The sequence below is a fragment of the Pristis pectinata genome, chromosome 14 (genome assembly GCF_009764475.1).
Source record: "Pristis pectinata isolate sPriPec2 chromosome 14, sPriPec2.1.pri, whole genome shotgun sequence".
In the NCBI taxonomy this organism is placed as follows: Eukaryota; Metazoa; Chordata; class Chondrichthyes; order Rhinopristiformes; family Pristidae; genus Pristis; species Pristis pectinata.
In genome coordinates, this window is record NC_067418.1 from 46,625,153 (window position 1) to 46,640,980 (window position 15,828).

Sequence of the window (15,828 nt, forward strand, 5' to 3'; positions counted from 1 at the left end):
ATGGAAATGGGTTCCTCTGTTAGAAGGCTTGGTGTAGCCGGCTGTGGTTTGTACTGGAAAGGGCGAGTTGTCTTTTGAGGGAAGGTTGGACGGGCTAGGCTTGTATCCACTGAAGTTTAGAAGAAAAGGTGGGGGTGGGGGGCGCGATTTGACGGTAACATATAAGATCCTGAGGGGTCTTAACTGGATGGATGTGGGAGTATGTTTCCTCTTGTGGGAGAATCTAGATCTGGGATCATTGTTTAAAACTAAAGAGTCACTCATTTAAGATAAGAGTTGAATTTTTTTTTGCTCTCAGAGAGTCGTGAGTCTTTGGAACTGTGGAAGTGGAATCTTTGAGTATTTTTAAGGCAGAGGTAGACAGATACTTGATAAACAAGAGGTGAAGGGTTACCAAGGGTAGTCAGGAACACAGCGTTAGGATTACAGTCAGCTCAGACATGATGTTATTGAATGGTGGTGCAGGACCTACTCCTGCTCCCAAGTTGTTTGTGTGCATGAGGAACCCCTACATATTTTCTATAGACATGAACAAGTAAAAGAGTGTTACCGCACTTCAACAGCTCTTTACATCATTTTTCTCACACTACCACAGCTGAGAGAGAACATGAATCAGCACAAATTACAGTGTTACTACATTAGTTGAAAAATATATAAAAAATGGTTTTAACTACTTTCGTCGCAGAAAATTTTATGTATTAACAAGGATTCTTCAGAATAAAATAATCTTTAACCATTTCCATTTGTCATGAAATGTTGGGATCAAATCTTTCCATATGCTGTTTATATAAAAGTTCAGCCCTTGGGATACCACCCACTGTAACAGTTTGCCATTCCTGAAGCACACTTACATGAACTTGAACAACCTAAGACAGAGAAATTTGCCAATACTATGTCAGGTATGTAGTAATTAACCCACAACAAGATTCACGCTTCATATAAAATGCTACCCTATCTCCTCAGAGTGCAAATTACAGATGAAATAAGCTCAGTTGCACATCCAATCATCTCTGTGTTGTGTATCCTGATTCCCCTCATCACAGATCAACTGAGCAGGCCTCAAGCTCTGGAATCCCTCATTCTGCTCCTTTAAGGCACTTCCTTGAATTTCAAACCAACAGTTCAAACACAAGCCTTGATCTCTCTTTTCGTAGTTGGGATTCAGAAGTTTGACTGCACTCCAAAGAAAACCCTTGCTTGTTTTATAATATTGAATGCACTGCGTGATGACAGACATTCTTGCCTTGTGTTTAGTAGTCAAATTATTGCTTTTTGTTTTGGAAAATGCTTTACCTGCTCCTATTTCCTATCCGGCTATCAGGTGTCTCCCTGCAGAGCAGAGACACAAACCTAGCAATATCCTACAGTCAATGGGTGCCAGGGTTTTCATTGGTTGGAATCTGGAGACTCAATCCCCCTTCCCACCCCACACTCCCCACTGATCTCATTTCTGGCAGCAAGGTCTGGAGCGGCAGATGATAGACAAATGGAAAGGATTAACGACCAGCTTCATCATTTTTCTATACATATAAATAACAGCAACCATTCTGGTGTCACTTTCACGAGGTGGAAATCAATCCCACTGTGATCTCCAAGAATCCCGACTATCGGTCACAGTCTCTCCAACCACGAGCATTCTTTCCAAATTTATAGACCAATCTGCGGCCGTCCACCCTCTCCAAGATCTCACGCTTGTAATAATATCTGTCATACAAAAGAGATCCCATCAGTGGCTGTATATGGCTGTATATCTACCATACTGCTCACTCATTTTAACAGGGAAGCTGGAGAGAATGTACTTGGTATCTCTACTGATAAGGGCAAGTAGATAAAGACAGAATACACACTCCCCACCTCCTCTCCCCAGCATCTACTGTACTTGCAGCCTTACTACTTTCACTGTGGCTGTTTCACACCACTGCAATGTCAGGCAAACATAGGGTGGCAAAACTCGTTATCATAAGGGGTGGAAACAGGCTCTTTAGCCCACTGCGTTCCCACTGACCATCAGCCACCCACTTACACCGACCACGTTTTATTCTCCCCACAACTCCCCCCACCACCCCCAACCCACCTTCACACTAAGGACTACTTATTATGGCCAATTAACCTACCAACCTACACCTCTTTGGGATGTGGGAGGAAACCAGAGTACCCAGAGGAAACCCACACAGTCACAGGGAGAATGTGCAAACTCCACACAGACAGCACCGGAGGTCAGGATCGAACCAGGGTTGCTGGAGCTGTTAGGTAACAGCTCTACTGGCTGTACCACTGTGCCGCCCTACATAACTTTAACATTGAGATTGAGTAAGTTTGACAATGAGTACAAAGCTAATTAGTTGGCCTGTTCCAAGAACCTCATTCTGTACCACAGGATGCTCTGAAATGTTGGAGGAAATTCTTTTCCACAAAGGGAGATCAGAGCTGAGTATCCTGAGGAGAATGATTCATCCCTGCCCTTTCTTCATCTCCTACACCTTGTAAGTGTTTACTCATTAGTCAGTCACACCCCAGTATAGTGCATAAAACCCTTTGAATGCTGTAATGCAAGTTCATGTTATTTAACAAGCCCACACATTTCCAGCTTCCAATATATCAAACAGAATTTGTAAAATTATGGAGAAAATTGTCAATTTAAACGTTGTGTCATATACTTGCTGAGCATATTGTTTAATACCTCTTCACTGGATTAACATAACTCCAAGGAGAAAACGAACTAAAGGTTGGATCTGTCACAAACACTCAGCAAAATGTAATCCAAATCAAGATCATAAAAGACGCTTTAGTGAATTTAGTTGGGGCCCCTTGACTTCCTCTATCTAAATGGCGATGGAACTAGTGCCTGGGAATGTGTTCCCCTCCAAGATCCCCTTTTAACTTGGACTATTGCCTTATGGTTGCTAGGCGAGAATCTGGAATTGTAACTAAAAGAAAGAGTGCCTTCCCCACATATATTACAATGGTTCGAGAAGACCCAATAGCTTCTTCGGGAGTGAGCCTGACTTGCTTCCGCTCCAGCTTTGTGGGTGCCAAGGTGGCCAATGACATCGATATGAGACCTGCAGATTCTTCTAAGAGGCTAAGAGGCATAGATCGTGGACAGTCAGAGACTTTTTCCCAGTGCGCCGAGGGGGACATAATTTTAAGGTGATTGGAGGAAGGTATGAGGGGGAAGTCAGGGGGAAGTCAGAGGTAAGTTTTTTACACAGAGAGTGGTGGGTGCGTGGAACGCACTGCCGGCAGAGGTTGTGGGGGCAGATACATTAGGGGCATTTAAGAAACTCTTAGATAGACACATGAATGATAGAAAAATAGGGGGTTGTGTGGGAAGGAAGGGTTAGATAGATCTTAGAGCAGGATAAAATGTCAACACAACATTGTGGGCCGAAGGGCCTGTACTGTGCTGTAGTGTTTTATGTTCTATGTTCTATTCTGCTACAGAAGGGGCAGGAAATGGATGAGATGGCAGTGAGTAATCTGTAAGGTCATGCGTTCCTTCCACTGCTTAGGCAGGGCTTCTGTGCACTCCTGATGCATGGACTCAAGGTTCTTAATACATTTCCAATTGCCTCTCCTCCACATTGAGTGGTCCTGGGCCAGAGGTTCCCAGGAATCAGTAGGGATGTTGCATTTCTTCAAGGAGGCTTTAAGCACATCCTAGGATCTTTTCCTCTGTCTATCTGGTAGTCTCTTCCCACGACAGAGCTGGGAACAGTGTGCGCGTTTTGGGAGTTTGGCGTTGGGCATGCGAATGATGTGGCCTGTCCAATGGAGCTGACCAAGAGTAGTGAGAGCCCCAGTGCTGGAGGTGTTGGCATGGGAGAGCACATTGACATTGGCTGGTTTATTCTTTGGAGGATTTGGCTGAGGTTGCATTAGTGGTATTCTTCCAGTTACTCGAGATGCGGACTGGCCTCAGAAGCAATAAGAGGGCATGGATCACTGTTACCTGATAGACCATGAGTTTAGTGCAAGAGCTGAGGTACTGACCTTCAAACACCATTTCTGTCAATGTCCAAAGGCTGATTAACCCCAGCCCTAACCCTGTCCAGGACCTTCTCAAGGGCAGATACTGATGAACAACAATGTCAGTGGTGGCACCAATGATCCTTTTCTCAAGAATGGATATCTAAATATTGATCCATGTCATTATATGTCACTTATGTCCTGTGTCAATTGAAGTACACAAGTGGACCAGAATTCTTGAATTGCTTTGGATCATGAAAGGCAGATCCATTATTCCAATCCTATAAATAGTTGGAAACTAATCTTTTTATAAATCTCTTCTAAAATCGGCTCCATAATCAATTAGCAAACAATGAAGGGATTACTAGCATTTGGAGTTTCATTTCATGAGAACAATGCATTTTAAAGTATATAATTTGGATGTTGCAATGTTTACCATGTATCGAATCAACACAGTATAATGTCACAACAGGATGCTGTAACTCAGTCGTAATCTCATACAGTACACAAAAACTGAACTGTGTGGACAAGATCTTGCCGCTCACGAATCTCAGCCCCCGTCAGGAGGTGGTGACCATGGTTTGATTCACTGTCAACCTACACAGGTTCTTACTTAACAGGCGTTGGGAGCAGCAGTAATCACAGACAAAGAACCTTCCACTGGTATTGCAACATGGTATATTGTTTCTAGACTGGTGGATGAGACAGTGAGCTGAGCCATGAGTTGGCTTGGGATTAGAGCCCTCACTGAGAGACCTGGGGCTTCCATCTCTGCAGTGAATGGGTGCAATCGGACAGTCAGCTCAGGAGCTCCCACCTCATGGCCCGGCTCAGCTTCTCGTACGTCATGCTGCTGTTGTTTTTCTTCTTCCCCCAGAGCTGAGCCACAGCCTCGGACTTGAGGAAACGAAAAACCCCTTCGGATCGGTCTTCCCACTTGATCAGTCCAGGATTCTTCTCAGAGTCCAGGAGGATGTCTCGAATAAACTCCCACAGATGCGTTCCCCTAGGACCTTAACGGGGGAAGTAGAAACAGGGTTTCAGCAGGACTTTTCACAATATCAGTGCCCTTCACAGCACTTTGAAGCCAATAGAGAACTGCGGTTATTGTTGGAGAGTAGGAAACAGAGCTGACAAACTCAGCAACACTAAGGAAACAGCTGATTAAGTTCTGGCCTAGACATTCTTTAGCGCTTGGGCATAGCCAGCCATTTTTGAGGGACCGCTTACGTGGACGAGAACTGGCCATACATGGCTAATGCACTCAGCTGGACAGATTTTCCTATCAATGGGGTGTGGGAGGGAAAGGTTCAGTGTGGGGTGAGAGGGTAGGTCAGGATGTCAGTCAATAGGAAAAGGTGTGCGCACAGGGTGTCAATCTGAGCCTTGGCGCCTCAGTAATTATCTAAAGATAATAGAAAAACATGCATCAGGAGGCGAGGGTCAGACATGCATACGCAGAGGAAATGTAGTGCAGGTAAACAAGTAAAGTGCAAGGGCCACGACGAAGTAGATTGGGAGATCAAGAGTTTAAGAGTTCATCTTTTAGCATGTGAGAGGTCTGTTCAAGAGTCTGATAACAGTGGGGTAGAAGCTGTCCTTGAGCCTGGTGGTGCGTGTTTTCAAGCTTTTGTATCTTCTGCCTGACGGAAGGTGGGGGGGGGGGAGGGGAGGGAAGAGAGAATGACCAAGGTGGGAGGCGTCTGATTATGTTGGCTGCTTTCCTGAGGCAATGGAAAGTGTAGACAGAGTCCATGGAGGGGTGGCTGGTTTGTGTGATGGACTGGGCTGAGTCCATAACTCTCTGCAATTTTTTGCAGTTGTGGGCAGAGCAGTTGCCATACCAAGCAGTGATGCATCCGGATAGGATGCTTTCTATGGTGCATCGGTAAAAATTGGTATCATTGGGGACATGCTGAATTTCCCGAGCCTTCTGAGGAAGTAGAGGCATTGGCGAGCTTTTTTGGCCATAGCATCCACGTGGTTGGACCAGAACAAATTGTTGGTGATATTAACACCTAGGAACTTGAAGCTCTCAACCATCTTCACCTCAGCACCATTGATACAAACAGGGGTGTGTGCTCCGCCCTGTTCCTTGAAGCCAATGACCAGCTCTTTCGACTTGCTGACATTGGGGGAGAGGTTATTGTCTTGACACCATGCCACTAGGCTCTCTTTCTCCTTCCTGTACTCTTGAGAGGTCCATTTCTTCATTAAGTTGATCCTCCTCAAGCTGGTTCCCAATGCCAGGTTCAACAGCTGAACATGTCCCCAATAACTAACAACTAAACTGTGCTGAGGTGTGTGGTGAAAGTGTACTGAGGCTGCGCTGTGCTCTCTACTGAACAGGTGCCTGAGGGCCTGCTGCATTTGCACATCAGTGGCCAGGAGAGCACAGAAGTCCCTGATTTCCACATTATTACAACGTAATGGTCTATGGTGGATCAGGCTGGGCTTCGTGTTGAGTCAGCTGTACAAGACGTTGGTAAGGACACATCTGGAGTACTGTGTACAGTTCTGGTCACCCTGCTGTAGGAAGGGTGTCATTAAACTGGAGAGGATCCAGAAAAGTTTCCCGAGGATGTTACTGGGTCTGGAGGGTTTGGGTTATAAGGAGATGCTGGATAGGCTGGGGTTTTTTTCCCTGGAATGTGGGAGGCTGAGCAGTGACCATATAGAGGTTTATAAAATCATGAGTGGCATAGATAAGGCGAACAGAATTTACCACAGGGTAGGGGAGTCCAGAACTAGAGGGCACAGGTTTAAGGTGAGAGGGGAAAGATTTAAAGGGGACCTGAGGGGCAACTTTTTCACACAGAGGGTGGTGAGTATGTGGAACGAGCTGCCAGAGGAAGTGGCGGAGGTGGGTACAGTGACGGCATTTAAAAGGCACTTGGACAGTTACATGGTTAGGAAAGGTTTAAAGGGATATGGGCCAAACTCAGGCAAATGGGACTAGCTAGTTAGGCAATATGGTGAGCACAGACAAGTTAGGCCGAAGGGCCTGTTTCCATGCTGTACAGCTCTATGATTCTATGAGTCATAGTCATCAAGCAACATATAGGCCCTTCAGCCCACCATGTCCACGCTAAACACTGTACTTATCCATACTAGTCATTTACCTGCATTAGGTCCTTTGGCAATTCAAGTACTTGTCTGGATGCTTCTTAAATGACAGTATAAACCTTCACCGCTTCCTCAGGCAGAGCATTCCAGATCCCAAGCACCTTCCATGACTCTACTTCAACCAACTCCACCAACCGTTCAACCGACTCTACTCTGTCTATCTGCCTCATAACTGTATAAACCTCTATCAGGTCCCCCCTCAGCCTCCTCCACTCCAGGGAAAACAAACCAGGCCTATCCAGTCCCTCCTCATAACTGAAATCCTTCAATCCAGGCAAGATTGAAGGATTTCAGTTATGACTGCTCTCCAGGGCAGTCACATCCTTCCTGTAGCGTGGTGACCAGAACTGCACACAATTGGTTTGGTGGTAAGGGGATCACTGTCGAGTATCAGGTCTGGGAGACTGACGGCTTCCATCTCTAAGCATCAATTTTCAATTAAAAAGATAGTTTTTTCAAAAAAATTCAATTCTGTAGTGCACACAAACATTGTGTCATGTGAAAAAGTTTCCAGGAGCCACATTTTCACATCACATGAGGGATTTATGTTGGTTACGAAGAGAGCATGAACTTTTTTTTATGAAGTGATGATTCAGGATTTTAAACAGCAAAGTGACTGGGGACCAATGTGTGCCATAACATGGCTGGTTCACTGCTGGGAAACACACATTGAGGGGGTGGTTCCCTCCACTCCCAAGTGGCAATGAGGGACAACAATGATATTACAAATTACGTGTGTGACTCCATGCTGTAAAATGATCATTTTTAAACTGTAAGGACTGAATAATGGGTTAAATACATTTCCTTTATTAAGCCTCTGTGAAGAACAACCTGTTACACTTAACCACACAGAGTAACATCCACAAAAAACAGACATACTCACAGGGAAATACAGCATGAAAACTGGCCCTTCAGCCCAGCAAGTCTACGCCAAATGTCAACCACTAATCTTCCACCAATCTCTTGTTTACTTCTCGCCATGTTCTCCTCACCTTCCCCCCCAGATTCTACCACTCGCCCACACATTAGGGGAAGTTTACGGCGACCATTTAACCTACCAACCCACACGTCTTTGGGATGTAGGGGGGAAACCCACATAGTCACAGGGAGGAGGTGCAAACTCCACAATCCACATCGAACCCGGGTCTCTGGCGCCGTGAGGCAGAGGCTCTACCAGCTGCGCCACTGAGCCGCCCAGTAGTTGGAGGAAGTACCAGCTGGTGGCTTACTGAACAGCTGGTACGTTAAGTGCTGCGGTTAGTGCTTCTGCCTCATAGCTCCAGAGACCCGGATTCAATCCTGACCTCCAGCGCTGTCTGTGTGGAGTTTGCACGTTCTCCCTGTGACCGCGTGGGTTTCCCCCGGGTGCTCCGATTTCCTCCCACATCCCAAAGACGTGCAGGTTGGTCAGTTAATTGGCCGACGTAAATTGCCCCTCATGTAAGTTGGTGGCATGGGGGGAGTTGATGGGGATATGAGAAGGAAAATGGTATTAGTGTAGATTAGTGTTGATGGCTGGCACAGACATGACGGGTTGAAGGGCCTATTTCTATGCTGTATGACAGCCCTAAATTCCCTACTTCCTCTTCCCTAACCAGCAGAACTAGTTTATCTTTATTCAACACAATCTTCCAGATAATATTGTGAAGTATTGATCAAATTACTACTTGCCAATTTTAATGTCTCATAATATTGCATTCCAGGTAAATTTCATTTCTGGTGAATCTACGATGCATGCCAAGCACTAAATAAAGTCTCCCAGATATGGTCTAACCATGGTTTCACACAACTGTAGCACGATTTTAGTGCACATTTGTGCTCATCCTCTGTAAGTCTCTCCAGTTGTGAGCAGGTGAATAGTTCTCTCCCCATTCCAGGACAACAACCTTGCAAAGTGACACCCTGCTTGAGGGGAATGTCAGAGCGATATTATAAATGGATGAATTGAGAGCAGGTATGGAGTAATTCAGTAGCACTTCAGCGACCTTTGGTGAATGAAGTGTAGCAGTGGCCAGCTCAGATTTTGAAAGCCTGCTGATTATAGTGGGTAGAAGGACAGCGAGGTGCTCCAGTAATGGGATTCAGTAAAGAATGAATAGAGTGGGGAAATATGTGTAGTGTTTTGAATTCAAATTGAGAGGAATGATAAAAGTAGGAACTGCAAGGTGAAAATGTATGTCAATACAAAATGACTAATGAATCTTCTCTAACCCATTTTCTGGGATAGTGGAGCCTTCTCTGGGAAACGTTAACCTACATTCATTTTCCAAGGCCGCTTACTAAAGTTAAAATCGGGAACTTCAGCAGCTTGGACAAGGTAAGGGACTGGCCTTTGTGAACATTGAACAAGTCCGCGGGCCATTAACACTCTGTGGGTCAGAGAAGTTTGTTGTGTTCAAGTCGGGTGACATGCTTTGTACATTACAACCGTGGCCACACTTTGGAAGTATGTAATTGGCTCAAAAATGCTTTGAGGCAACCTTAGGCTGTGAAAAGTATTTTGCGAATCCAATTTAACTCATTTTTCCCACTTCAAAGTCTGCATCAATGAATTGGTAATATCAGATCCATTAAAATTTTATCAGTTCCTCCAGCATCTAAAGAATTTAAGTAAGATGGAGGTGCCCCATATATCATACGATAAGGACAGAGTCGAAGTACTTAATATCCTTTCCCTCACCTGATTTCCAACTTCATATTTGTCATTTTTGAGCTGGGTATGACCTCGTTTAACTGGTTTTACTTTTTACTCTCTTACTTCTTGTAAAATGATGAGGGAAAGATCGCATAACCTGTCCTATTTAAGTCGAAAAACAGGAAGGATTTTGAGGCCAATTCTATTAGCAGATGCAAAGCCATCAATATAAGTGCACAGATTCTGTCAACATCTTTCCAAGGCAATTCATCATGTGACGAGCAGGGTCTTGGAAGCTACCTAAACAAAAGGTTAATACTTGAGCAATTTAAGGTAGAACATGTTTCCGTTCCTCAATGAGCACTGAAGAAGGACAAAGTAGTTGTTGAACAACCTTAGCTAAATTCAATGGGCACAATATAGAGAGAACCGTCACTATAGATGCATGTGTAGGGCAGAAACAGAGGACTTAAAGTCCCAAATCCAGCGACATGCCAGATGAAGTGCAGTAGGTTGAATACCTGTCTGGGGTTACCAATCCTGTCAAATTGTCTGGGATACCCCAGAATTAAAGATCCATTGCATTCTGTGGCCCTACCATTTTACTAAACTGGATTCAGGACAGAATTGGCAGCTGTGGCAAGCACGAGGCACTGTGGGCCATCAACATCTCCACAAGCTGTAGCTTCATGGTCTGGCAGGGGCCTCACCAGCCACCTTCTGTCTACACTTCTCACTGCCTCGGTAAAGCAGCCATCATAATTAAAGACCCACCCACCCTGGACATTCTCTCTTCTCCCCCTTCCCATCGGGCAGAAGATACAAAAGCCTGAAAGCACGTACCACCAGGCTCAAGGACAGCTTCTATCTCGCTGTTATAAGACTATTGATTGGTCCCCTTGTATGATAAGATGGACTTTTGACCTCACAATCTACCTCGTAATGGCCTTGCACCTTATTGTCTGCCTGTACTGCATTTTCTTTGTAACTGTGACACTTTATTCTGCATTATGTTATTGCTTTTCCCTTGTACTTCCTCGATGTACTGATGTGGTGAAATGATCTGTATGGATGGCATGCAAAACAAAGTTTTTCACTGTACCACGATACATGTGACAATAATAAACAAATTTACCAATTTCAGTGAGGAGAGCAGATGGGCAGGTTAGGACCAGATACACCAGGAACTGATTGTGAAGCTACAGCAGAAGGACAAATGCATGCAAGGCACTGACATGGATCCGATTGCGGGAAGCAAACCCATATCCAGTGGATCAAAGCTCTGCAATCCTGAGACATCCAGAGGTGGATAATTCACTTCCTAATAGGAGGGGCAAGTCCGTGAATATCCCCATCCCAGTGATAACAGAACCTGGTGTTTGAGTCCAAAAGGCAGATTGCTGCGTTTGCAAACAGCTTCAGCGTTGAAGTCATACAAAATGAAGCAAATTGGCCAAAGACTGACCAATTATGATTGGCACCTCAGGAGAAGGTGAAGGTGAACTGAGATGAAGTTACGCCACTGTCCTACCACCTCTGGTGGGTCACTTCTGCCAGAGGATGGGACATAACCAGGTATCCTGCTGAAGGATGTTTGGGTGATTCCTTGAAGAGGATGACTCTGGTTATGGCTGTGTCAGGGTGTTGCTTGAATACTTGAAGGGACACGACAGCTCTTCCTAATTTTAGACATGTCCCCAGATGTCAATGACTTTGCTAGGGCAACAACACCAGATGTTCTTTCCTATGCTTGAATAAAGTATCTCAAGGGGCCGTAAGACCAGAGGAGGGAGGGGTAAAGTCACGGTGGGATTTCAGAACAAGGACGAGAATTATAAAACTGTAGTGTTGCTGGACTGGGAACCATTAAGTGTGATGAGTGAGTGAGTCTCGGTGGAAGGTATGGGGGCCGCCAGAGTTTTGATTCACTCAAGTCTGAGGCAGCTCTTCGGCTGACCGGCTGAAGTCGGGAGAGCTTCATTTCCAGCGGGCACTGAAGTTATGCCAAGAATTTGGAATTTTTCCCTTGCTCAAGCTTTTAAAATGGTTGCAGTTTGACAAAGTTGGAGAACGGTCAAGATTGTTGCTAATGGAACATAAACTCCTTTAACACTGAAATAAGATGTCAGTGGCATTAAGGCTTTTTGAATCGGAGTTTAATAAGCACAGAAAGTCATTCAGCACAAGATGTCAATGCCAGTTCTTTGAAAGAGCTACCAATAAGCCTGCTACTCCTTCACCATAGACATGCAAGCTAGCAGACATTTAACTCTCTTTTTAAAGTTTGTGTTAAATCTACCTCAGCCACCCTTTAAGCACGTGCATTTCAAATTGTAACAAGCCACTAAGTCACTGAAAATCCACTTGGATTTTTTGCCCTTTATATTAAAACTGTGTCATCTGTCTCCCAACCCTTCGGCCAGTGAGAAGACTTTCAGGGAATTAAGGAATGTCTTGAGGTGATGTTTGGGGGAAAAAAGCATGATGAGCAACTCAGTGATTGCATTTGCAATGGAAAAATTTGGCGGAAGATGTTCTGAATATTGTATTTGTGGGAAAGGTTCCAAACAGGAAGCAGTCTCTGAATTAAATCAGAAAACTCTAAAATATAGAGCTCCTGTTTTCATCTGAAGGTGGCCCTGATAAAGGCTGCTATTTATTGGCATATGGTTAGGTGAACTATCCATTAGATATGGTTACTATTGTATTTAGCGGACCAGACTAACAAACACAGTAAGATAAGATAAGATAAGCTATTTTTATTGGTCACATGTACATTGAAACACACAGTGAAATGCACCTTTTGTGTAGAGTGTTCTGGGGGGCAACTTGCCTGCGCCAACATACCATGCCCACAACTTCCTAACCCATACGTCTTTGGAATGTGAGAGGAAACTGGAGCACCTGGAGGAAACCCACGCAGTCACAGGGAGAACATACAAGCTCCTTACAGACAGCAGCCAGAATTGAACCTGGGTCGCTGGCGCTGTAATAGCGTTACGCTAACCGCTACACTACCATGCCTACCCTCACACTACCGAGTCATAGAGTTGAACAGCACAGAAACAGGCCCTTTGACCCACCATGCCCACGCCAACCTTTTTCCTGAATCTTTACACAACTGCACAAAAAGTACCCTGCAGCTCTCCATCTCAGCTCTCCTTAACTGATGGTCCAAGACACCACTGTATTAATGCAGCTTAACTCAGATTGGAGGTTTTGAGGTCAGTGCTAATAAAATTTAAGGATACCCAGATGGAGTTAAATGAAATAGAACGTGGAGAAGTTCCCACAGAATGGAAACACCAGCCTAGTGAAGACAAATCAAGTTATCTGTCCTTATGCCGTAGATTCTGTTAGTCTATGTAATTTAAGTTTGATGCTTCCAGGGAAAAGCACATATTATCTTTAACACAACTCTTCAATTCCAAGTGGAACTTACAGGGCAACTTTGTCTCTTGTGAGTACCTCACACCATAGGCTGAATTTCTGCTCTGTAAAACCATTGAAATTATAGTGCTTGGAGTGTTTGAAAACCATTAGGTGTTTGGAAAGGTACAACATAAGAAATCGGAATATCTCACAACTTTCAAGGAACATCTGGAAACTACACAACACACACACACACACACACACACACACACACACACACACCTTCCACTTATCGCGTTTCAGCTTGAAAAAGACTACAATTTGTTGGTTTATTGCTAGGTGATCTACTCATTAGAAATGATTTCTGTTATACTTGGTGGATACATGTTCACATTATAGAGTCATAGAGTTGTACAGGACAGAAGTAGGCCCTTCGGCCCACCGCTTCTATGCCAACCTTTTTGCCCATCTACACTAATCCCATTTCCCCGCAAATAGGTCTGTATCCTTCTTTGCCTTGTCTATTCAAGTGTCTGCCTAAATGTCTCGTAAAAGTAGTGATTGTATCTGAATCCACCACTTCCTCTGGCAGTGAGTTCCAGATATCAACCACTCACTGTGTAAAAAAAAAATTCTCCTCAAATCCCCTTTAAATCTTCTTCACCTTGCCTCAAACCTATGCCCTCTTGTTTTTGATATCCCTACCATGGAAAAAAGATTCTGACTATTTACCCTACTATGCCTTTCTAATTTTATAAACCTCTATCAGGTCACCTCTCAACCTCCTTCGCTCCAGGGAAAACAAGTCCAGCCTATCCAATCTCTCGCCATAACTGAAGTCCTCCGATCCAGGCAATGTCCTGGTGAAGGCAAATAAAGACTGTAGGTGCTGGAGTTTGGAACAAAAAACAGAACACTGGGAGAACTCAGCAGGTCCAGCAGCATCTGTGGAGGCGAAAGGTCTATGTTGATATTTCGAGTCAAGACCTTGCATTGGGACTGAGAAGAAAAACAAATCCCCTTAGCACAGGTTCACCCAGTGCAGGTTTGAGAGACAGACACTTCCCAGAACAACAACCACAATAATAACGCGCATTTATATGGAGCCTTCATATAAGGTGCTCCACAGAAACACTAGCAAAGAAAATTTGATTCTGGCTTCATAATGAGATGCGAGGAGACAAGGTGACCTAATATCAAAGACGTTATTGAGTGTACTAAAAGAAGAGACCGTAGTAAAGATGTGTAAAGTATTCATTAGGAAATTCCAGAGCTCCGGAGCTGGTGGAGTTGAAGACATGGTTGTCAATAGCGCAACAAAAAATATGGTGATGTTCAAGTGGCCAGATTTGGAGGATGCAGAAATCTTGTAGGGTTGTTGGCTGGAGGAGCTTACAGAGCCAGAGAGGAGTAGGGCTCTGGAGGGGCTTCAAAACAACTGAGAACAAATGCAGGCAAATAATAAATGAGGGCTCATGGTTATGAACGATAGGAGGCTAGCTGAACTGTTGTGTCTGGTCCATAGCCTCAGCCTGTTGTTCACTGTCCCACCATCACCAAAGCACCACCTGCCCAGTCCGGCATTCTGGGAGATATCTCCACGATCCAAGGATCCTTGAGGATTGCTCCCGAGCCCCTCGCAGTCAGGATTCACACATGCATCTAGTTGGAGTCTGATAAACCCATTGAACAACAAGGCAATTTGAACAGAGATGCTTGAATCTTGATAATGGATCAAGTTTATACATTTACTTACTGTGTTTTTTCCCATTTGGTCTCTGGGACTGGACTTGGTGTTCTTTACCTTGACAATCTATGAGGACACAATGATTATTGGGAAGAGTTTTTACTTTTGTTCAATTGGTTAATCCACTAACTCAGGCCCAATTACTGCAAATGTGGAGTCAAATAATTAGCCAGCACCCATTCCCATCTGATAGAGTCATACAGCACGGAAACAGGCCCTTTGGCCCAACTGGTCCATGCCGACCAAAATGCCCATCCAAGCAAGTCCCATTTCCCTGCGTTTGGCCCGTATCCCTCTAAACCTTTCCTATCCACGTACCTGTCCAAGTGCCTTTTAAGTGTTGCCGAATTTTAGCACTGCCGCGGCTGGAAATCTGGACTTGACTTCAGTGTACGTGTCACTGCTGACGACATCATCACTGCCTCAGGGCGGGGGCCGCTTGTTGTCAACAATTGGAGGAGCCTGGTGGAGCCACACTAAGCCCAAGGACTCTTCATCTCTTCTTTCCCCCCTCATAACGGCATCGTTTCAGGGGTCAAAAGTCCCACTCCCTCCCACCACCAAACCACCAAGAGCAACCCACCACTTGCCTTACGTCAGGAATCACGTGGTCCTCTCTGTCCCCTGCAGTGTGGCTGGCTTGCATCTCAATACCCCCACCCGTCCAAGCCCCCCACCCTCCAGGTCACTGTCACCAACTTCACGGCAGATGATGGTGTCAGGTGGGCATATCTGTCCACTACGCCACAACTAACCGGGTCTCGCCACCTTTGATTCGAAAGCCATGTCAACTTCCCGAGTTGCCATTACCTGGAGTGTCCTGGGTGATAGGCTTCAATTCAATCTCTGCTCTCCCCACCTCTCCCTCGTCAGCAAGATCTGAGGCAATGAGAATACCAAACTTCAGGTCAGGGCCTAGGCTTCCAGCATGGAGAGCTGCTAATAAAATGTACTCTCCAAACTTCCATTGTTACTGTCA

At 44.9% G+C, this 15,828-nt stretch overlaps 1 protein-coding gene across 2 annotated transcripts in view; it reads right to left on the reverse strand.

Annotated features, from left to right (window-relative positions):
* Positions 1 to 1,449: 1,449 nt before the first annotated feature.
* Positions 1,450 to 15,828, reverse strand: part of LOC127577928 (ETS homologous factor-like) — a 40,799-nt gene continuing 26,420 nt past the window's right edge. For both annotated transcript variants that reach the window (XM_052029619.1, XM_052029618.1), the window contains 4 exons: positions 15,660 to 15,728; positions 14,859 to 14,915; positions 4,787 to 4,982; positions 1,450 to 1,704 (listed from right to left, as the gene is read on the reverse strand). In XM_052029619.1, the coding sequence (XP_051885579.1) occupies positions 1,605 to 1,704; positions 4,787 to 4,982; positions 14,859 to 14,915; positions 15,660 to 15,728 (422 nt within the window). In that variant the 3' untranslated portion in view covers positions 1,450 to 1,604. The remainder of the gene's footprint in view (positions 1,705 to 4,786; positions 4,983 to 14,858; positions 14,916 to 15,659; positions 15,729 to 15,828) is intronic.